At 40.1% G+C, this 22,816-nt stretch overlaps 2 protein-coding genes across 4 annotated transcripts in view; both read right to left on the bottom strand.

The window, feature by feature from the left end:
• Positions 1-17,017, bottom strand: part of FBF1 (Fas binding factor 1) — a 43,465-nt gene extending 26,448 nt beyond the window's left edge. The window contains exons 1-11 of one of the 2 annotated variants that reach the window (XM_070934615.1): positions 16,514-17,017; positions 14,397-14,503; positions 11,997-12,024; positions 8,356-8,397; positions 6,667-6,754; positions 6,280-6,340; positions 6,029-6,079; positions 5,412-5,553; positions 3,807-3,890; positions 382-498; positions 158-293 (exon numbers count right to left, since the gene is read on the bottom strand). In XM_070934615.1, coding sequence (XP_070790716.1) covers positions 158-293; positions 382-498; positions 3,807-3,890; positions 5,412-5,553; positions 6,029-6,079; positions 6,280-6,340; positions 6,667-6,754; positions 8,356-8,397; positions 11,997-12,024; positions 14,397-14,471 — 824 coding nt within the window. In that variant the 5' untranslated portion in view covers positions 14,472-14,503; positions 16,514-17,017. The remainder of the gene's footprint in view (positions 1-157; positions 294-381; positions 499-3,806; positions 3,891-5,411; positions 5,554-6,028; positions 6,080-6,279; positions 6,341-6,666; positions 6,755-8,355; positions 8,398-11,996; positions 12,025-14,396; positions 14,504-16,513) is intronic. The other variant, XM_070934616.1, reaches the window with a different exon arrangement.
• A 996-nt stretch (positions 17,018-18,013) lies between these two features.
• Positions 18,014-22,816, bottom strand: part of ACOX1 (acyl-CoA oxidase 1) — a 31,952-nt gene continuing 27,149 nt past the window's right edge. For both annotated transcript variants that reach the window (XM_070937553.1, XM_070937552.1), the window contains exons 11-14: positions 22,054-22,159; positions 21,815-21,958; positions 20,889-21,095; positions 18,014-19,493 (exon numbers count right to left, since the gene is read on the bottom strand). In XM_070937553.1, the coding sequence (XP_070793654.1) occupies positions 19,443-19,493; positions 20,889-21,095; positions 21,815-21,958; positions 22,054-22,159 (508 nt within the window). In that variant the 3' untranslated portion in view covers positions 18,014-19,442. The remainder of the gene's footprint in view (positions 19,494-20,888; positions 21,096-21,814; positions 21,959-22,053; positions 22,160-22,816) is intronic.

Below are 22,816 nucleotides of genomic sequence, written 5' to 3'. Positions count from 1 at the left end.
TTTGAACAGAGACTTATTTCTTATTTTTTTTCCAATGCATGCTTTCCTTTTCTACCTACAAGGCATTTAAGGTGGTTAACAATTAAAAAAAACACCATTTAAAGCTCATTAAACAGAGGCAAATTCTAATGAATCTAAGCCTAACTGTCTAGCTTACTCTTCATTCCTTCTGCCAGATTTCACTTCTGCCTTCGAGGTATCACCAAACCCCAGAGCCTCCATAAGATCATCTCCATCATCTTCAAAGGTTAATTCCTCTTGTTTTTGCTTAGGAGCAACAGCATGGCCATGAACTGTAGGCAGAGATACATGGACAGGTTTTCTAGAGTTTGTAGAAGCCAAAGAAGTCTCAAGCAAAACAGTTCTAGAACCATATTTTACCTTTCTCATTAGGGGTCCCATTGATTTCTGGAGTAGTTTTGGTGATGGAGGAATGTGTTTTCTTCACTGGGGTTTCTTCATCATCAGACAGAAGGCCAGCCAAAGGATCATCTATATCTAGAAAAAGGACATATCTATGAACTTCAAGAGAGCAATAATTTCAAAACAAGCACAACTGAGGAAAATGAAAAGAACTGCTGTAGAACTGCTGTACAATTAGGAGATTTTATAGGTCAGAAATTAGGCCCAAACTCAAACCACCTTGAAGGCTAACTCAGCACAATAGTCTTAGGAGACTTATACATTAAAACAATCAACGGGTTTAAGGAGGCTACCACAAAATGATTTTTAGTAAAATTCAGGCAGTTTAACAATTGCTTAACATTTGTAATTGGGACAGGAATTTCTGTTGCTAAGCAATGCAGGTGTAAAGTGTGATGTCACATGACTACATTGCTCAGCAATGGGAATCTTGGCACTCCCTATCGCCATCAAGCGAGTATCATGGGTTGTTAAACAAGGACCTCCTTGCAACTTCCTGCCAGCTTTCAACAAGCAAAATCAGAGGGGAAATTGGCAGGAAGTTTTAAATCTTAGGGAAACAAGCTAGGGTGCCGGCAAGTGGTTGTTGCTGTGTGCACAAGGGTGCTTGAAGGGCTGGTGTGGCAGGGTATGAGTGTAGTTTAGTGTGCCTGTTGCAGAAGCAGGAAGGTGGCACAACACAAGCCTGGTGGGGCTTGGGGGTGACCGCTGCAGAGTGCAGGACTTCAGTGGGGCCTTGGGGTGGTTGCTGTGGGGTGGGGAGGAGATTGGTGAGGTAGGGCAGGAGCGTAGTGGATTGGGAATGGCTGCAGCAGGGCAGGGGAGACTTAACCCCAAATGCCCAGATCGCAGTCATGTGACTGCAGAGCAGCTGATATGGCGAAACCTTTGATGGCTGGACATAAGTACTATTTGCTATAGCTTCAAATGGTTGCCGAACGAGTAGTCGTTAAGCAAAAACTATTGGTAATGTAACAAAATAAAATTCAGGGTTTTATTTTTCCTATGGGTAGTCCTTGACTTACAACACATCGTTTAGGGACTGTTCGAAGTTACAACAGCATTGAAAAAAGTGACTTATGACCATTTTTCACACTTAACAATCATTTGCAGCATCCCTGTGGTCACGTGATCAAAATTCAAATGCTTGGCAAGTGGTTCATACTTATGACGATTGCAGTGTCCCGGGGTCATCTTATCCCCTTTTGAGACCTTCTGATGAGCAAAATCAATGGGGAAGCCAGATTCACTTAACAATCGTGTTACTAATTTAACAACTGCAGTGATTCACTTAACAACTGTGGCAAGAAAAGTTGTAAAATGGGGCAAAGCTCACTTAACAAATTTCTTACTTAGCAACATAAATTCTGGGCTCAATTGTGGTCATTAGTCGGGGACCATGTGTATATTATGAGAGATCATGATTTTATGCACAATTTATTCTATCCTTCAGCAAAAGATGTTAAGTCAAAGTACACATCACTTTTTTCAGTACTGTTGTAACTTCGAACGGTTATTAAATGAACGGTTGTAAGTTGAGGACTACCTCTACTGCTCTTGTGTGAGATAGTGTCTGTTCCTGAATGTGTTTTGGTATGTGTATAGGGGGCATTTAAGAAAGGAGAGTGAAGGAGGAGATTTTATAGGCTGCACCATATTGAATAGAGGGGAAAAAAATAAAAAAGTTTCCGCAATTCCTGGAGGAAACATCCTATCTAGATCCGTTCCAGTCGGGTTTCAGGTCTGGGCACAGCACGGAAACGGCATTGGTCGCGTTGGTGGATGATCTCTGGAGGGCTCGGGACAGGGGTTATTCCTCTGTTCTGGTCCTATTAGATCTCTCAGCGGCTTTTGATACCATCGACCATGGTATCATGCTGCACCAGCTGGAAGAGTTGGGGGTGGGAGGCACTGTGTTGCGGTGGTTCTCCTCCTTTCTCTCCGACCGGTCACAGTTTGTGTTGGCAGGGGGGCAGAGGTCGACCTCGAGGCCTCTCATTTGTGGAGTGCCGCAGGGATCGGTCCTCTTGCCCCTTCTGTTCAACATTTATGTGAAGCCGCTGGGCAAGATCATCCGTGGCTTTGGGGTGAGATACCACCAGTACGCTGATGACACCCAGCTGTACATCTCCACCCCAGGCCACCCCAACGATGCCCTTGAAGTGATGTCCCAGTGCCTGGAGGCTGTGCGGACCTGGATGGGGAGGAACAGGCTCAAGCTCAACCCTTCCAAGACTGAGTGGCTGTGGCTCCCGGCATCCCGATATAGTCAGTTGACTCCATCACTGACTATTGGGGGCGAGTCTTTGGCCCCCACTGAAAGGGCTCGCAATCTGGGAGTCCTCCTGGATAGGCAGCTGTCTTTGGAGGAACATCTGACGGCTGTTACCAGGGGGACCTTTTATCAGGTTCGCCTGATTCGCCAGTTGCGGCCCTTTCTTGATCGGGATTCCTTGTGCACAGTCACTCACGCCCTCGTCACCTCTCGCCTTGACTACTGCAACGCTCTCTACATGGGGCTCCCCTTGAAGAGCACCCGGAGGCTCCAGCTGGTCCAGAATGCAGCAGCGCGGGTAGTGATGGGAGCAACATGGCACTCCCATGTAACACCGCTCCTGCGCGAGCTGCACTGGCTCCCGGTGGTCTTCCGGGTGCGCTTCAAGGTGTTGGTTATCACCTTTAAAGCGCTCCATGGCATAGGGCCTAGCTATCTTCGAGACCGCCTGCTGCTACTGACGACCTCCCATCGTCCCGTGCGCTCCCACAGAGAGGACCTCCTCAGGGTGCCATCAGCCAATCAATGTAGGCTGGTGACCCCCAGGGGGAGGGCCTTCTCTGTGGGGGCTCCCACCCTCTGGAATCAGTTGCCCCCGGAGATAAGAAGAATCCATGACCTCAATGCCTTCCGTCGTTCCCTGAAAACCCATCTTTTTCAGCAAGCCGGGTTGGCTTAAGAAGAAATTTTTAAATTCTTTTAATTAGTTTGTGATTCTTAACTTTCGGGCCAAAATTTATATATATTTTTAAATGTTTTAATATTTGTATTCTATGTTTTTTATCTTGGCTGTACACCGCCCTGAGTCCTCAGGGAGAAGGCGGTATATAAATTGGAAATTAAATTAAATTAAAACTAAAAAGAAAAAACAGAATCAGTATGTGTTACAATTCAACATATTTAGAAAGCACCAGTCAGAGAATGTTTGTATTAGGATAATATTATCTATGGTTTTTGAATTTAATAGATATTAATATCAACAAAAGTTCAGAGTTGGATTGATTGTTGGTCAGATATAAATATTGCCACATAAAGATCTGATCTTTCCAAATTCCCTTCATGTTCAAAATTACATAAATTTAAAAATATATTGTACGCAAACTCCTACCTTCAAGGGAGAACCGTTGTTTCAGTGGTTTGGAAGCAGAGGGAACAGAACCAAGATCCTTACTGACTTCACTTGCAGAATCTCCTGAATATAAAGATTGTAGTTTTTTTAAAAAAAAATAAAGACATAGTAGATATTGTCTCCAATTTTCAGGTCTCACATAGCAAGAAGCCCTGAATAAATCTTTCTGATTTAAAGAACAGTTGATTTAATTGGAGAGTTGTGAACTGTATAAAAGAACTCAATACCTTCCAGCTATTTTATAGTACCCGTAATTCCAAGATGCCATGGCCAATGGAGTCCAACACAAACTTGGCAAGGCAAATCTAAAGAATTCACAATGTTTTGGGAGGTCGGGTTGTGTTGTGAGAGCAATTGTAGTACTTATCGGCATAGAGCCAAGGTGGTGCAGTGATTAGAGTGCAGTACTGCGGACTACTTCAGCTGACTGCTAGCTGCAGTTCAAATCTCACCGGTTCAATGTTGACTCAGCCTTTCATCCTTCCGAGATGGGTATAATGAGGACCCAGATTGTTGGAGGCAATATGCTGACTCTGTAAACCGCTTAGAGAGGGCTATAAAAGCACTGTGAAGCGATATATAAGTCTAAATGCTATTGCTATTGCTATTATCAACAGTTCCTTAAACCAGGGATCCCCAGCCCCCATGGACTATTCTGAACTGGGCCCTGTGACAGGCAGGCTAGTGTGCACATGTGCACAGGCAGCTTGACTTTCATGAGCAATGGCTGGTGCGCACGAGCCTGTGTACAGTCCGGTTCCCTACCTGCTGGGCCCCAAGCCGCAAAGGTTGGGACCTTTGCTTTAAACCAAACGTGTTTCCAGTATCAAGCTGCAACTGCAGAAACCAGTCACACAATCTCAGAAAAAGAGAAAGTTGCTTTATAGATTTGCAGAGAGGTGCTAGAGCCCCTGCATGGTCTTATGCATCTTTTTGTTTTATTCCAAGGCACTCCATAGTCCTCACAGGTGCAGAAGTTTTTCTAATATGACTCTCTTCTAGATTGTAGCCAGGCCTTTTTGTTGAAGGTCACCTTTTCGTGCTGCCAGGCATAGCACAGAAGTGATCTCTAAATGTCAACAGCCCCTTAGCAGTCTCTATGGCACTACCCTATTTCCCCCAAAATAAGATATCCCTGATAATAAGCCCAATTGGGCTTTTGAGCGCATGGCAATAAGGCCAAGCGCTTATTTCAGGGTTCAAAAAAATATAAGACAGGGTCTTATTTTTGGGGAAACACAGTACTATGAGACAACAAACTGATGTTATTCAATTTTGTCTCATTTATATCCAGATTTTGCCCCAGGAGTTCAGTATGGTGAGCTTTAAGATCTTCCAATTTCAATTTCAAATTCAATTTCAGTTTCACAATGCTAGCTGGCTTTTATGCATTATTGTTGAATGAATGAGGGTAAAATGTTTATCACCGATATTGCATCAAGGAGAAAAAGATGGGAAAAGAACTACCGTTAAAAATACCTATTTTAATAGTTCAGACTGGAAATAATGTCTATATACATTAACAATTGCATTCCGAGACATCACAGTCATTTTGTAAACGGATTCAAAAGGCTAAACACTCACCTCTTTCTATCTTGGTTGTTGTCTTAGTTTTTGCTGCCTCAGCTAAAGGCTCTGCTGTTCCTACACCTTTAACAGCCTTCTGAGGAGACTTTGGGTTTGTTTTCTTTATGCCCAAAATATCAGCTTCCATCTCATCCATATCCTGACCAGTGAGAAAACATATATTGTTGTTTTGTGTATGCTAGTTCGTGATTTAACAATAGCTCACTAAACACATCAGAAATATGTTAGGGTCTGGCTTTTCTTTTGAAAAAAATGATCATGGCTTCTTTGCGTAAGACAGTTTCTATTACCTCCATTTTTAGCTGCATATCTTTTGCACCCCGTTGTCTGGTTCAAAAACTTGAGAGAGTTAAACTAAAAACATTTCAGCAAACAATAAATAAATAGTGCCTCCTTATTAACAAAACATGCTATGCAAGAGCTGTGCTCACTATACTAGCAAATCGGTTCTCTACCCCTAACCCATCTCACTCCTACCTCCCATTTGCACTTTATGCTAAACTGAAAACAAACCAACCATTTCTTGATGAGTGCATTCAGCTGTTTTGCATCATTTGCAAAACACAGTAAAATTGTTTTTTTTAATACACTGCAAGATATATCCTTCAGTTTACCTTCAAGGTCTCTAGAACAGCTTCTGGATCCACATCTGAGATATCAAACTCCTGAGAAAGGAACAAATAATTAATAGATGAGGCTTCAATGGAAAAATGTCAAATAAATACTGCAATAATCATTCAAGACAATAATCTGGGCATACCGAGCAGAATTCATCGCTCATCATTACTAGCTACAACTGAATCCATCCTGTATTTTCAGGCACAGGTTTCCCAGACAAAGAACCTGGACTGTTATACATTCTCACCTCTGCATCTGCTCCTTCCTCTACAGCCATTTTGCTAAAGAAATCATCATCCAATAGGCCCCTGAAATACAGAGGAAACAAGTAAGGAGAAGAATGGATCCCGCCGCAAACAGCACTTGTTGCAGGTTTTACCAAAAGTCCCTAGATTGCTCAGATATTTTAATCAAGGAGTAGTTTCCAAATCTCATTTCAATGTAGAAGAATTTTTAAAGCAATGCAGCTTAAGGAAAGACCCATCAATATATGCAGTTCACAGCAAGAAATGTTAAAGAGGAGACGACAACAGCAACAATATTAGTAATAGGTTCAAGAGGCTCCGTTAGTCAGTCCCACTGCCATTCCGTACTCTGAACATGCTCAGAATTAAAGTACAATACCATTACATACTTTCTGCTGGTCTGTGGCACGATTTCTCTGGCTTTTCCATCAGTGCTGCCAAATGAGGTAAGTTTGCCCGAATTAGCAGGAATATCATCTTAAAATGAGAGATGAAGATGTAAACATTTAAGTACAGTTGTATCCTTTGCTCTAAGAGATGCATTTTAATCAACTGATATGCTCAGCAAAGTAGAGACGGAGTAAACGTACATGACTTAAAAACAGACTCAGTGCGGAGAGAACTGGCTCAAGTCCACTTGTACCTACGAAATTTTAGTCAGTGACTTGAGCCAGTCCCTCTCGTATCCCAAACTACCTCAAGATGAAAAACTGAAGAACAGCAAGTAGAGACATCATTCTAACATGTTAATTAGTAAATGACTAGGCCCCAAAAAGGTAAGGAAGGAGTTCATGAGTACGTACTATGGCTATACCTCAACGTCTGTCTCATTGCATGGCTGCTATTAAATAAGTGATGTACAGTACAAATGTATATTCATAAACATGTAAACCCTGTGTTTTTCCTAAAGTAGCACTCAGGATAGCTTACAAAATTAAAGACAGTATGCCCATAGAACTATATTAAAAGAATATATTAAAACAATGCTAGCAGTACATAACTGCAGGAATAAAAAGAACACAATTTGGGTCCCATCATACAAAATGTACTTTTAACTATAGTTTGAACATGTCATAGCCATCTAATTCATCACAATAGGCCAGAACCAAATAAACCACATTATGATTTAGTCTGTCGTATGAATTTAAGCAGTCAAAAACTATGCATATAATGCCAGATGCTGATTTAGAACTTATGCGTAAATAGAAAGAGGTTTGTGAGAAGTCCTGGGATTATACAGCATCCCCTCTTCTTTCCTTTTCCTGCACAGCCAGGTAGGAAAAAGCAACAGCAATTTATGTCATGTCAATAGACATTTATGGTTATGGGGACTATAGCTTAAATGACCAGTTTGATCATTAAATAAGGCTCATCTGAAATTACATACCATGATCTGCACATAACAATCCAAAGAGAAACCAAATCCTGGTTTATTCTTTATCTTGTCTGTAGTAAAATGGTGAGAGAAAATGGGAGTGTGTTGTTTTGCAAAAGCTTCTTTTGCCTGATGCAAATAATGTTATATTTTGGTTTAGCACAAGGCTAGCAAACTGATCATTTTAGGAATTGTGGTTTCAATTCTGATTACAAAGCCAAACGTTATAATGCTGTTAAGACATAGCTCTGGTCCAGGCATTGGACGAAGATGGGGACTGAGCCTAGCACATCTATATTTGGGATCAGAATGTTATGGTGCTTGATTGTGTAATATAGTTTTATTTTGTGTTTTGATATTTTTAAATGTTACTACAAGCCACCCATCTTATAGTGCATGAGGCGGGTGGCCATATAAATGTTTTAAATAAATCAATATATTATAAATTCATAGCCATGCTGACTAAAATCTCCAAATTAGAGATGGAATTGGACAATGTACAATGTTATTTGTGAAAGCAGCCAAGACTGAGGAAGTCATTATTAAAAGACAGAATTCCTCTGATTAAATCATTATAGTAATGGGATGATTTCCAGTAGCCTCCACCCAAACTCTAAAGGAGGAAGGGAAGCCATGTGGAGCAGAACATTTGAAACTATTTCTTCATGCACAAGTTCCCATTATATTTTTTCTTCCACTTTACCATCATCACCAAGGAGATCACCAAGGACATCATCAATGGAACCTACAACAAGCCAGACAAAAGAATGAGTAGAAAATTCTGGGATAGCTGAAGCAAATTCAAGACCGTATCTTGAAAGGAAGACTCCAGACAGCAGTTGTGAATAACAAAAATAAAGTCAAGTCTACATGGATGTCACATAGAGAGAATGGGGCCAAATAAAATGACTACAGAGTATGTTACAGAATGTTCTGAAAACCTGCTTCCAATTGGATTCAGCAAGGAAGTGCTGAAAAGCAAGGTTCTCATAAGGAAGATCTGTCCTAGAGAGCATAAATTTTTCAGTGTTCCCAGATCAATGACATGGGGCTCCCGGAAATCTGATGATAAGCTCATATACTATCAGAGGATTCAATCAGAAATCTGAAGGTTTTCATGGATTCAATATCACATCCTAAAATATGGATGTCCAACCTTCTGGCTAGCCTGAGCCACAGTGTGTGAGGAGGAATTGTTTTGGGTCATATATAAACTATATAATATAGTTGTGAAGTTTCTGAAAGATGTCCTAATTAATTCATGAGCCACGAGCCAAACTTGAAAAGAAATACAGTCATTTATTAGGAGCACCATTTCGGCAATATTTGGATGCAGTTAGAACTAATCCCACATAGATTTACATTCCCCTATGACCCTGTCTCTCCCCTCCTCCCTGGCCATGTCATAAATCACATTCTCCAATTAATCACTTTGGCTGGCCTCCTCCCTGGCCATGTCATAAATCACATTCTCCAATTAACCACTTTGGCTGGCTGTGAAACTCAAAACACTCCTACTGATTGTGGTAAGAAAGCATCTGTGGAATGTAGTTTCAGTTAGGGAAATCAATCAGCTCCATCAGTTCTCCCTCCCTCTTGCTCATGGCAACTTGAAAGCTTTGCAAGTTGACATTAGTTCATGTATTTAAATAACAAACTTTCTCTAATTTTACATATTTTTTATTATATCTTGTGAGGCCGCATTACCAGCTGTCCAGGGCTGCATGTGGGCCACAGGTTGGACATGCCTATCTTAGAGTATAAGCAAAAATGTAATAACATCTTTCTAAGACAAGAAAGTATAGAAAACACCTGGGATAGACACCTGGGAATCTCCATATTTGACAAATGACCAATCAAAGAAAACATGAAGTAGTTGGACACAATATAAAGCTTTTGTCTCAACTTTTCCAGCTAAGAATACTTGGCCCAAGAAAGAAGGAAATCCCATCTATAGCCATGGAACATGGGATCAACCTATCTTCCCTAGCATACCACATCAGTTTAGATCAGCTACCCAATGTATGATGAAGTATGAGTGATTTATCATATCATATCATATCATATCATATTTGTCAAATTTTGTTCCTTTTGATTCACTTCTCCTGTAACAGTAAAATAGTAGTATGTCATATTTGGGAGTTTCTCTTTAATAATTGGCTTGCCTGAAATCCACAGAGCAGACTGCTTTATTTTTGGAATGAAACCAATTAAAGATTGCCAGTTAATTTAATATATTTTAGATGTTCAGTGTCAACCCAATACCCATTCTATGTTATCATTTATTTTAGCTACAGCAGTTGAAATACATAACTATCTGGATGCATAGACACCATTCCCAAATTACCATGGTTAGGTATACATCAAAACAATACCAAATAAACCAAGGTATGCTTTAACATGTTTGACCCAGTTATAATATTGGCTTCATGTTCTTTTTTAATCAGGGTTTGGAATGGGTTGACCAAAACAACAGTTGTGATGCAAGCTGAAGAGAGTTATGCAAGTTAGGACATGGAAGCTCTGTCAAATGTAAAACATGCCTCTCAGTGAGCCACTATGTCTGCAGATTCTTTTTCAACTCTCTTGCTTTATGCCACTTACCTAAAATGATAGGATGCCATTCAAATCAAAATTTTTGTAACAAAGCATATATAATAGAAAACATTTTCTTTTGTACCTTTGAGTCAGTCTCCACTCCAGGCAAGTGCCTGGAGGAGTCAATACAGGTAGCCCTTGACTTACAACCCCAACTGAGCCCAAAATTTCTGTTGCTAAGTGAGACAATTAAGTGAGCTTTGCCTCATTTAATGGCTTTTCTTGCCAAAATTGTTAAGTGAATCACCGCAATTGTTCAGTTTGTCAGGTATGCCTCCTTTCAGTACTCAAGAAAGAAAAACCCCGACTCCATTTTTATAGAGAAAGGTACTTTTACTGAATATGAACTGAATGCAACCAAAGAATAGCAAGGTCTGAGGCAGTAGGTGCAAAAATCACATACAGAAAGCATCCCCAAAACCCTCCCCCCAAGGGACCAGTCAGGATTGACCAATCCACATCCCCCCAAGGTGTCAGGTGGGGTGCAGCTTCAGATGGCTCCATCCTTCTGGTATGCCAGGGCGATTAACCTTGACTGGTTATCAGCACGCCTCCCAGCAGCAGAGAAAGCGCTGAGGGAAACTTTCTCCAATTCACTCCCTGTTACGAGACATCTCCACCAGCTCGCTTCCCCCCACCCAACTACCAATACAGCTCCCCCCCTCCGTTACAATGGCAGCCGTAGCAAGCAAGCAATATAGAAGCGGAGGCTGACACAGTTAATAACACAGTTGTTAAATGAATCTGGCTTCCCCATTGACTTTGCTTGTCAGAAGGTTGCAAAAGGGGATCACATGACCCCAGGACCCTGCAACCATCATAGTCAGTTGCCAAGGGTCTAAATTTTGATCATGTGACCATAGGCAAGCTACAACGGATCATAAATGTGAAAAATGGTCATAAGTCACTTTTTCAGTGCTTTTGTAACTTTGAATGGACACTAAATGAACTGTTGTAAGTCAAGGACTACCTGTATAGTTTTAGTGGCAGGATTTTTGGAAGTGATTTGCCTTTGCCTTCTTGCTATGGCTGACAAAGAGAGACTGGTGGGACTAGAATTCACAACAGCCTAGTGCTTTAATCACTACACCAAACTAGCTCACATGTAATTAGATAAGAGTCATCAAATCAAAACATGGCAGAATGAGCACTTTGCCACAGAGATGAAAATAACAAGAGAGCAATTTGAATGCCCCAAATACTTCAAAGTCCCTTCCAAGCACAACTGCTACAAACTGGTGGCATCACTTTCTGATATTCTAAAGTACAAAACATTTGAACATTGTAGTGCAAATCCTAAATTGAGTTTCCCCTATCTATCTCTGCTCATAAGCATATGGTCCTGTCCACTCTGGCTTTCATTTCTCAAAAATGAGTTAGTGCAGCCTACTCTATGGATCATCTTTGATCTTAATGATAACTAGAAGAATTTAATTAAATGCATCAATTAATATACTGCTAAGAAAAAATAAACATTGCATGTTTTATTACTGTATTTGGAAACACAATTTACCAGGATGATGGTGCTATTTTTTTTTTATTATGTAACTACTATTGAGAAATGCCTGTCTTTCACCCAGTTAACCCAACTGATTTTACTGGGAGGGACAGGATTAGGAACTTCAAAGCTGCTCTTGATGCAATCTCTTGAAACTGGCTTCCAATGACATTGCACGATCCATCGGAGCAACCTGTGAGGCTAATACTTAATGGATCCCAAGAAAGTAGAAACACAAATGCACTTACTTCTTAAACTTTTCTTAAGTTTCTTTGCCTAAAGAAGAAAAAGGATAAATATTTGGTTAGAAAAAATAAAGCAAAGAGGGCAAATTGTCCAAGCTGGATTAAAACTGGAAGTAAACAGATACAAGAATGAACAATTATGAACCTTTGGTTCTCTCTCTTATAAACCTTGAACTGACTTATACTTGAAGGTAGTTTCTATTCAATCCAGATCAAATATAAATTAGATTTTATTTATTCTAATGTGAATACATTTTACCCTAAAAAAAGATACAATATACAATTCTGCTTCACTGATGAAAGTATTGCACCCTGGTACTTTTCAAACACATCAGATACCATTCTGCACAATCCCCAAAGGTCTTGGAATTATCAGACTTGATGGCCAAGACATCTGGAGGTTGCCTGATTGGACAAAGGCTACTTTTGATATTGTTCTGTTGCTTCCAACTCTTTGTGACCAAATAGACAATCTATATTTTAAAATTTTGCCTAGATTTGTCCTATTTCTTCCAAGAAGTAGCTGTCTCTATTTCATGGAGACAGTCACCACCCCTGGTGGTGTAGATTCTTGAGCTCAGGAAGATAATGTGTGTTATTGCTTTGGCTAGCTTTTTTAGCAGTTTGCATTGGGTTAATTGGCAGATTTGTAGGAGGTTGGGTTTTTTTTTAATGCTGAGCTTTCTTTCACTTTTAACAACAGATTTCTTAAATCTTCCTCACTTGCAGCTACCAAAATGATATTGTTAGCGTGTCTGAAGTTTAATCTTTCTTTTACCTTCCAACATTTGTTTCTTCTAGCATCAGTAAACAATTTTCATAAGATAAATTCAATCAAATGTGGAGTTCCACATTCCATCTATTGTTGTAAAGGTATGTGACAATGATCTTGAGGGATGAGGGAAAGAGATGCTACCTGGGAAATGATCAGATAAGATTAAGCCCATGGGGACTCCTCCCTCTTTTGTTTACTCATTTTCTAGGCAACATCTCTCCCCCTTGCCCCTCAAGGTCATTGTCATGTACCATTACAACTGCTAACAAGATAACTAAAAAGTAAATGATCATCTTGATTCATGTGGACGTCTATGCTACACAAATATGGTGATCCTTGCAATGGATAAACAGGAGAATGGTAGCTAGATTCCAAGATATTGCTGAAAAAAAAGACTACAGTGAATTTGATTTCAAAACAATTAAGAATTGTTTTGTATTCAACTGATGCAATCTAAGGGATTGGTTTGTTCATCTATTGAATATATTTCCCACAGATTTCACTCTGGACTTGTCTTGACTTATTGTACTCTAAGGGCAATGGATAATATAGAGGACAGCATGGTTATTATTTATATTGGTTTCTATATAAGTGATATGAACCATTTCACTGAAGTATTCATGAGCCTCGGTTGCCCAAGAGTTGGGTTGAGTAAGGATTTTATGAGAAGAGAGTTAAAATGAAGAAGTAAAGATGCAGGATGAACTCCAAGTGTGATATCTCTTCATTAGACTCTTTCTGTGTACATTAAAAGGGTCACCTCCCTTTTAATGGACAATAAAAGACCCACCAAGAATTGCTGAATTTGAAATCTTATCAATTCTAACAAACACAGTCTAATACGATACGGTGTCATCTAATAACCTTGGGAAAGTTTGTTTTACCTAATTTACTCTAAAGAGACATGCTTGGAGAGATGGAGTTCTTGTTTTCTTGATGGCTAAATTGGCTGAAAGTAGACCATTCTACATTACAGATACTTCTCACTTAACAAATTACCCCAGTAATTTGTACTGGGGATGCTAAGTGATGCAGTCACATTACATCATGCTATATTTCTAAAATGCAGTGTCACTGCATCGCTTAACATCGGCAATCATAGCAAGTCCCACTGCCATCATTAAGGGAAGATCATAGATGGTTCAGCAAGGATCTCCTTGCAACTTGCTGCCAGATTCCAAAAACCAAAGTCAATAGGGAAGCCAACAGGTAGATTTAATTTTCAGGCACCTTGCAAGCAGGCTGGCAAGCAGGTTAAGTGCCAAGTGGAAGGGGTGTGCAGATAGTTGCAGTGGTGCATGTGAGCAATTTGGGGCCTAGGGGTAGCTGCTACTGGGCGGAAGAGACTTGCCACGTTGACTTGCAGCCTTTCCTGCCAGCTTCCCCGTTGACTTTGCCTGTGGAAAGTTCACAAATAGTGATCATGTGACTGAAAGGCACTGCAGCCAAGTACTCATATTACAATCATGTGATTGTGGAGGTACTGCGAGAGCCAGAACTTTGAGAAGTGACCATTGGTTCAGCGCTGTTTCATCTCTGAACAGTCATGGAAGAAGTAGCTGCTAAGCAAGGACAACCTGTATGCCTATGATCCAACAGAATCAGTTGACCACTATGTTCATTCTTACCATCTCATGGTCTTCAATTGCATTGCTGTATCTCTTGCAAGTGATTTTCTCAAAGTTTTCTTCATGTACAGACATACATCGATCAACAATTTCTCCAGCCTTTCTCACTTAACAATGCAAAATAAAAATATAATTTATTAGGATTTTTAAAGAAACCTAGCTGATATTTATAACCTTACAGCAGCATTTTAATCTTGCAGCAGGCCCTATGTATTTGTTAGACACACTGATCCATTAAAAAGCTGACCACATTGTAGCCTAGTAAATTATGAGGTCTCACTGTGGCTGTTTGCACAACATTTAACATAGTTAATTTAATTAATCCTGACTGTGTGAGCCATAAACTGCCCTAACTGGGTTTGGATAACACAGCAAGCTAAAATATTGCTATGTTTTTTGCAATTCTGTCTGTTGTGCAAACTCAGCTTGTGAGCTTCCCATTATCACCCAGTTTCACACAGCTTGTACAAACTTCAGAGCTTTCTAAATCCAGTAGACTACAGGGTCCAAAATTTGGGGCTCTCCAAATTTCCATCATCAAGTCCAACATACCAGAGCAAAGAATGCTTCCTTAGCTAATATACTAATATTCTTTCTAATGGCATGTGACTATCATCAGATCAACAGGTTGCCTCTGATACTTATTACATCCTGATAGTTTGTCACAATTATTCCTAATTAGTGTCTTCCAAGTGTGTGGGATCTCAGTTCTTACAATCATCCAGCACTTAGAGGCTCCAGTTTGGGGAAGGTTAATCTACAGTTATGAGCAAAACAGGCCACCGAAATTGAGAGCATAGATCACTGATGGCTAACCTTTTTGCCATCACGTGCCAAAAGCAATGGGGAGCATAGGGGGGAGGGTCGAGGGTGCATGTGCTCACACCCCATGCATGCACGTGTGACCCCCCCCCCCGTGCGACCCCGCTTTTGGTAGGTGATGGCACAGTGGGCCCGTTAGGCCCATTTTTTTTGCCCTCCCCAGGCTCCAGAGGCTTTCTAGGAGCCTGGGGAGGGTGAAAACAGCCTTTCCCATTCCCCCGGAGGCCCTCTGGAGGCCAGAAACGGCCTGTTTCCTGACTTCCAGTGGGCCTGAAAGGCCCAAAAGTCAGCGGGCCAGTACACGCATGCGGGCTGGAGCTGATCTAGGGCATGCTCGCGTTCCATAGGTTCGCCATCATGGGCATAGATAATGATGATAGAAGCGTGTGGCCTTGTTTTCATTCTCTGTAGATGGAGTTGGGAGAAGGAATTTTTCCTAAATATAAGATTCTCTTACACTATTATTACTATTTCATTAAACTTGTATTTTGCTTCAAGGACTCTGGGCAATTACATTATGTAAAACTCTTTAATTCAGATATATCTAGAGACAAGCCATTTCAGGAATCTACTACCAAAATTAGTGATCCCAGGGCCTAGGTTAGAAAGTCAAGCCATAACACGGGCAAATCTCATTCTAATTGTTGCCAAGAAATCTACAAGGATGTGTCAAAGAAAACACCAGAAGTTCAATTTTTTTCAAGACAATTACCTATATCTTAGAACCCCCCCCTCTATATATAACATATATCTATATCTATATCAAAATAGAATAAGAGCCTTGGTACTACAGTGGTTTAAAGCACCCTGTTATTAACACAGCTGCCTGCAATTTACTGCTGGTTCGAATCTCTCCAAGGCTCAAGGTTGACTCAGCCTTCCATCCTTTCTAAGGTAGGTTAAATGAGGACCCAGTTTGTGGAGGCAATAAGCTGACTTTGTATAAATATACCAAAGGATGAAGGCTATTGCTTAACGCATTGTAAGCCGCCCTGAGTCTCCGGAGAAGGGCGGCATATAAATCAAATTAAAAAAAATATATATATATAGATATATATACATACAGAACTAAACACAGTTACTGAAGCTATATAAACCCAACACCCCATAGGAACCCTCTATCTATCTATCTATCTATCTATCTATCTATCTATCTATCTATCTATCTATCTATCTACCTACCTACCTACCTACCTACCTACCTATCTACCTACCTACCAAACTATACAGTGTTACTGTAGCTGTATATACTCAACACACCCCTAACCAGTGGCTTACTAAATGAATCCAATTACCTGCATTTGCACAAAGGGTTGAAATGTAAACAGGATTCACATAACTGCATCCTAACCAACCAACCACATTGCAGATTAGCCGGTTGTGTAGCAGGCTGTGTGTTTGGACCGATTCATGCTGATTAACTTTGTCCTAGTTAGGTCTCCACTCAAGATGCCGGAAGCCACAATGTGTATCGAATCAAGCCGTTGTGATCCACTTGAACGACGGTTGCAGCTCCCTTGCCTTCTACCTACTACAGCCTGATTCACCGTTACTTACTGGAACACAACTCAGTTACCATAGTAGCCAATGAGCAGCACTCGCTACAGACACTCGGTTCCCCGCACAGAGCAGAATCAATCTTCTAGTCCTCGGACTAGGACCCACTTAGAGCCTCTGCGATCCCCCGTTTACCCACCGCCCTTTCCCGTGTTTCTCCTTTGAAAAAGGGAGAACAGCCTAACTAACACCCGTCTCCCCGGATGACCGTCTACTTATCAAACCACCGACTCGCTTGCTCTTCCCCCACAACCGCTGCAAAGGAAATGCCGATTGACCGACTCCCGCCTAACTCAGCCCGTGTGCTTGCCGGGACTGACGAAACAGGAAATCCCGGGCTTCCCCCGCGGGGATTATGCACGGAACTGGGCTCGGTGTCGGGGTGTGTGCGTGATGGTGCTTTAACCTAAACGTTGAGAGCTTGAATTATTCCTGCATAATCAGCAATTTTCAGCCATTGCTAAACCGTAGGCGGGTTTCATCCTTCTCACCGCCTACCGACGATGCGTTGTTAAATTGCTATTGAACTTAATTGACCGGAGCAGGATCGGATTTTAGAAGGGCCCGTGAGGACTGGTGATCCAGGGCAAAAGCACGCCTCTATTACGCCTTCCCCCCCACACACCTTCAAGGAGAGACGGAGGAGGATAGCCAGCTAAACGCTGGCCCTTCACTCACCCTGGTCTTTCACACAGACGATTCTTGGAAATTATTCCCAATGCCATTATTATCCACTTCAAAAGAAAGCTAAGAGAACCGAGCCATATTTTTCTTTCTTGCAGCCTTTTAATATCACCCAGTTTGCTGAATTTCCGTAGCACTAAAGTGAAGCTGCTGTTGGCACTGCCATCGGTGAACATTATGTGTCATATCTCTAAGCAAGACCCGTTGCTTCACCCTCTCATCTTTTTCTTCCCAAACTAGAAAGCTTCATACCTTGCAACTTCTATCTATAGGATCTCTTTTCATCCCCCCCCCGTCCCCCACCCCCACCCTGGGGAAAAAAATCCTCCGCTTAAAATTAAATTTTTTGTCATGTCCTCAGTTTGGCCTGTCCCCCTTTGCAGGGTTGTTTCTGACAAACCATTTTTCCTGTGACCTTTAAGCTAATGAAAATTACACACCAAAAACTATTAGTAGGAATGAGCAGACGGCTTGGAGAATACTTGGAAAAGTATGTTTTACTGTTGGAAAATTAGTTTATTAAGTACACCATATTTTCTGCACAAGATGTCAAATAGTCTTTTATTGCAGTTTTTCATTTCCAGTCAGCATTGTACACAGAAACCCAGTATATTAAGTACAGCTGTATTAGATATATCAATAGTTAGGACATTACAATTATAAAGAGTTTTTGTTTCAGTTGTAATATTTTTTCTTCTTGCTCAAAGTTCGCAGTATAAGAGCACCTTTAGCTCTTGAACAGGGATACATATCTAAGATGTCAACTCTCCAATGTTAATGAAATTCCTTGGTTTGTGATCCAAGTCTTGATTTGTTACTGAAGCTGAATCCAACTGATCTGCAATTTTGTCATGGTAATTTCACACAATAAAATTCTACACAATGCTAAAATGTTAGCCTGCTAACAGTAATCTAGAGCTGAGGTCCTTTAATGTGATTACATATTCTCTCTAGCCTTCTGAGAGCCAGACCGTGTAGGCTGATGGGTCTACCAGTCTGGACCCTCTTCTCATCTATGATTACATGGGGCAAAAATCCATGTTCCACTGTTTTAAAAAAAATGAGTGTTTCAGGAAAAAAAATGTCTATGATTATAACCAGACATAGGAATCTTAAATACTATTTATAGTTTGTGTGGAGCAAAGATTTTCCCTCCCCAGTGGCTCTGCAAGTTAGAAATTATGACATTGTTTGCTATGGAAAAGGACTCCTGACATTTTCCCATTCAATTTTCCTGAACACCCAGAGGACAAGGCAACACTTTTAAAAAGGAAAAAAAAAAGCGGCTTGAGAGATATCTTGCCTGTGTGCTATAGACAGTTTTATGGGAAATGTAATATAGAACACTTGCATGCCATTTGGAATGCAGAAAATGAAATTGTACACAAAAGTTAGGAATGACTCTTACTAGGACAGATTGCACCCATAAGGCAAAGAATCATCCATTCCTGGAACACCAAACAGTTATATACATACACACATAATATTTGTGCAAGGTCCCTGAAGCCCAATTCCTGACAAGGCTGTGAAAATCTTACAGTGGTAGATTAAGTGCAGGAGGGCTTTGACAACAACTGCCTCTTAAGGTGGCATTAATGCTAAAAAAAATGTGCAAGATCATTTTTAAACGAGCTTCCGGAGAAGTTGCTTCTACTCAATAACTGCTTTCTAGAACTACTTAGTAGTGAAAAACCTGCTATAGATAACACAGCTTCTGCAGAGGCTTAAAAGGGTCACAGACTGACCCTTGTACACCAATCTATAGTTTTTCTGCCTCATTAAAAATAATAGTTTCTGAACATAATTAAAATTGCATTTTCATCACTGTGTTTCCTTGCTCTAATTCATTCAATATTAATTTAAAAAAAAGACTACAATTACTATCCTATGGCTATTTGGATTTGCCAAGCGCTTCAGATGTTCATAGGGCAAATTATATTATTTCAAGAAACTAAAGTACATTCAAAACCAAACAAAATGTTATCACAGTTTAGCCTGCAATGACTTCAGGTGTTTGTGAAAAGATTCATGGACCTAGAGGGAAAAAATAAATAAGAGAAGGCATTAATTTTAAAGACATACCACACCTTGCTTCTTACTAGGACAATACATTTCCCAATAAGCGCACACTGGACTATTGTTTTAGTGATTTCAGCTATACAAGTGCAATTGCCATTAAGAATAACACCATATCTAGTGAAAAATAATAGCATCAAATCCATTTCTAAGAGAAGTAAGAAAAATGTCCAGCATTCTCTAGTATTTTGGCAGAAAAAGTAGATTCATAGTAACTTCCTTATCCAGATAGCTTTAGTTGCTATAAGTATCCCCATAATCAGAGAAAATTATACAAGTATTCAAGAATTACATAAAACAAGCCATTTTCATCATTAGCAAAAAAAAAAACATATAGCAATTTTTATTTATGTTGGACAATCAGTTTATGAAGTTGTAGATCAGTATAACCACGTGTTCTCTAACTGCCATTATTTTCAATATGGCAGTCCTGGCTTCTGTAAACTAATTCCCCATTATATCTAAATAAGTTACAATAGGAATTCCTCCTAAGGAAAGCACAGAATCATAATATATTTCTGTAACTTCATAAAATAATAGTTCATGAATCTGCAGATGATCATTTGTGTACGTCTGCAGGTTCATAAAGTATATTTGTGAACTGATTTTTAAATCTATGCATTTTTAAAATATTAGTTAATCACTTCTTATTTTATTGTAAATCAAGGTAATCCTTGACTTACAACAGCAATTGAGACTGGAATTTCTGACATTAAGCAATACAACTACATTGTTTACTGATGGCAAATTCCTGTAGTCCTGTTATTATGGTTAACCAAATTTCATGGTTGTTAGGCAAGGCAACTTCCTGCTGGCTTCCCACAGCTAAGTCTGTGGGGAAACCAGCAAGAAGTTGTAAGTCCCAGATGCCTTACAAGCAACCTGGCAGACAGGTAAGTGGATGCTGTTGGGTGGAGGAGAGTGCGAGGGAGGAAGGACTAGGCTTGGAGAGGATTCATGAAGAGCATGAGCGTCAGGGGAGAGGCAATGTGGCTCAGAGAAGGTATATGGGAGCAGCCAGTGTGGAGACAGAGAAGCTGAAGGAGATTGTATGAGTGGGGAGACTTACCCCAATGACTTGCAACCTTCCCTGCTGGCTACCCCACTGACTTTCTGGGGAGGCTGGCAGGGAATGTTGGCAATCGTGTGATACTGCAACTGGTCATAAATGCAAGCTAGCTGCCAAGGGGGGGGTCTTGGATGGCTGGAATTCTGAGGACCAGCCAACACCATCATTCATTCAGCACCTTTGTAACATCAGACTGTAGCTGACTGAATGATCATAGATTGAGGACTTCCTGTATGTCTTATGAGCCTTTAGTATCTGGTTGACAAAAGCAATTATGTACTTACCTGTGTTTTATTTAGTGGTGACTTCTTTGACCACTCAAACATATTTTCATATATGTTACCATCATACCGGCCAAGCACAGATCCAAGCACAGCATCACAGAAATCAAAGGAATCCACCAGAGCTACTGCATTAGGACGGATAAGAGCCAAGAGTTCTTTTATACGCATGTTCACTTGAATTAGCTGAGCCTCTGTCAAAATGCCTCCCTGAAGCAAAAAGAATAGTTCAAAACAGTCAGAGCTCTACACCTCTAAGTGCTTATCAATCATTACAGGGAGAATTAATACAAAAGCTGATCTTTTAGATCTGTAAACAAATCTGACCTGAACTTTAATTCTAAATAAACAATGAAGATTGCAAATGGGTATTGCCTGTATTTTTAAAAAAATGGCATTGCTTTTCTTAAGAATAAAATTACTGTTATCGTGATTAATCTTCATCTATTCCAATGTTCATCTACCAAACTTTTTAGGTCCTTGGTATGATAAAATACCTTCCTGCTCCCAATTTTAAGAAGATCCAGATTTAGCAAAGCATCAGTGATATCACTGTGAGATCTTTGGCAACTATCCTGTGAGCTATGGTAAGAATTCAACCATTTACAGTTTTTATACCATTTTCACTTAATTTTGGAGGGCTGAAAATGTCATTTCAGCATAATATTTTCAATTTAGACATTTGCAATTCCCAAGGGAAAAATAGGGCTTATATGTTTATTTACATTCCATAAACAACTGCTTTGTATGGCAAAGATGTAGTCCAAATCCAACAAAGGTGTCTTTGTTTTATCCATGATAATTTAACTTTGCCTTTGTTATTAAATTCATAAGATTGCTCACTTTTTCCCTACAGGTCTGGTTAATTTATATCTCAACTACTCTGTCTAACAGAACCATTCAGCTCAAAGTAGAAATTATTTACCCACCTGTAGAAAGTCTCCAGAGTTCTTTATAATCCCACATAGAGCATACAGTAAACACAAATTGTTAATGACAGCATGGATAGCTGGGTCACCAATTTCTGAAAGCTTCGCTGTAAACAGTTTGACCACCACATAGTGACAGTGTGCCTGAAAAAGTTAGATGACAGATTGAAGTGACTTCAGGTGTTGTAAAACCCAACAACTACCCAAGAGTATCTATCATATTCTGAGGTGCTACTGACCTCAGATGCTCGTACTAGATCAATGGAAGTCCGGTTCCAAGCATCTTCTTTGCTTTTCCGACGGTTCAGTTCAGCCTGTAAATTTTTTGCTGCAAACTCAACCATCCTGTATCATAGAAAAACATGAGCACAATTTATTATACTTGGAATTGAGGCCATAAATAACACTCAGCTAGTGACATCTGAAAATTGATATAGCAGGGATAAATAGCCATAGCCTCAAATGTCTGATGGTTGACCGAGCCAAAGATTTAAAATCCAAACTCAATTCAGCTTTTATTCCTAGTGAACTTTGGCCTTTATTCCTAGTCTGTAAGATGAACAATAATAATTCCCATTCTCTCACAAAGCTGTCAATGTAGATTTTGCCATTAAATGGAAGACAGTCTCATTCTTATGGCCTAAATGCTACTTTTAATATTGCTCTCAGTTGATCATAATGGATGAAACCAAGGCCTTTGAGTGTTAACACTTCAATAGTAACAGTGACAGCTGTTCTGGTTTACTTCCCCATTTATTTTGCTTGCTGCTTTCTAATGTGCCCTATTTTAATAGTAATAACAATATTTGGAACATCACTGTGTGAAAAGTTATTTATTCCTTCTATTAGTCATATGTTGAGAATTGAGGGTAATATGCTGTTGTTATTAATAATTTTATTAAACTTATCAAGCTATAAAATACAAAGGAAAATGAAAATAGTGGGAAAATGGAGGAGGCAAAAGGGAAGAGAAAGAAGTGCTGGATAAGGGTGGGAAAAGAA

The sequence above is a fragment of the Pituophis catenifer genome, unplaced genomic scaffold (genome assembly GCF_029215685.1).
Source record: "Pituophis catenifer annectens isolate HBS135680 unplaced genomic scaffold, rPitCat1.0.hap2 SCAF_2, whole genome shotgun sequence".
In the NCBI taxonomy this organism is placed as follows: domain Eukaryota; kingdom Metazoa; phylum Chordata; class Lepidosauria; order Squamata; family Colubridae; genus Pituophis; species Pituophis catenifer.
The sequence above is the reverse complement of the archived record's forward strand: the minus strand, read 5'-3'. Positions and strand labels throughout refer to the sequence as shown.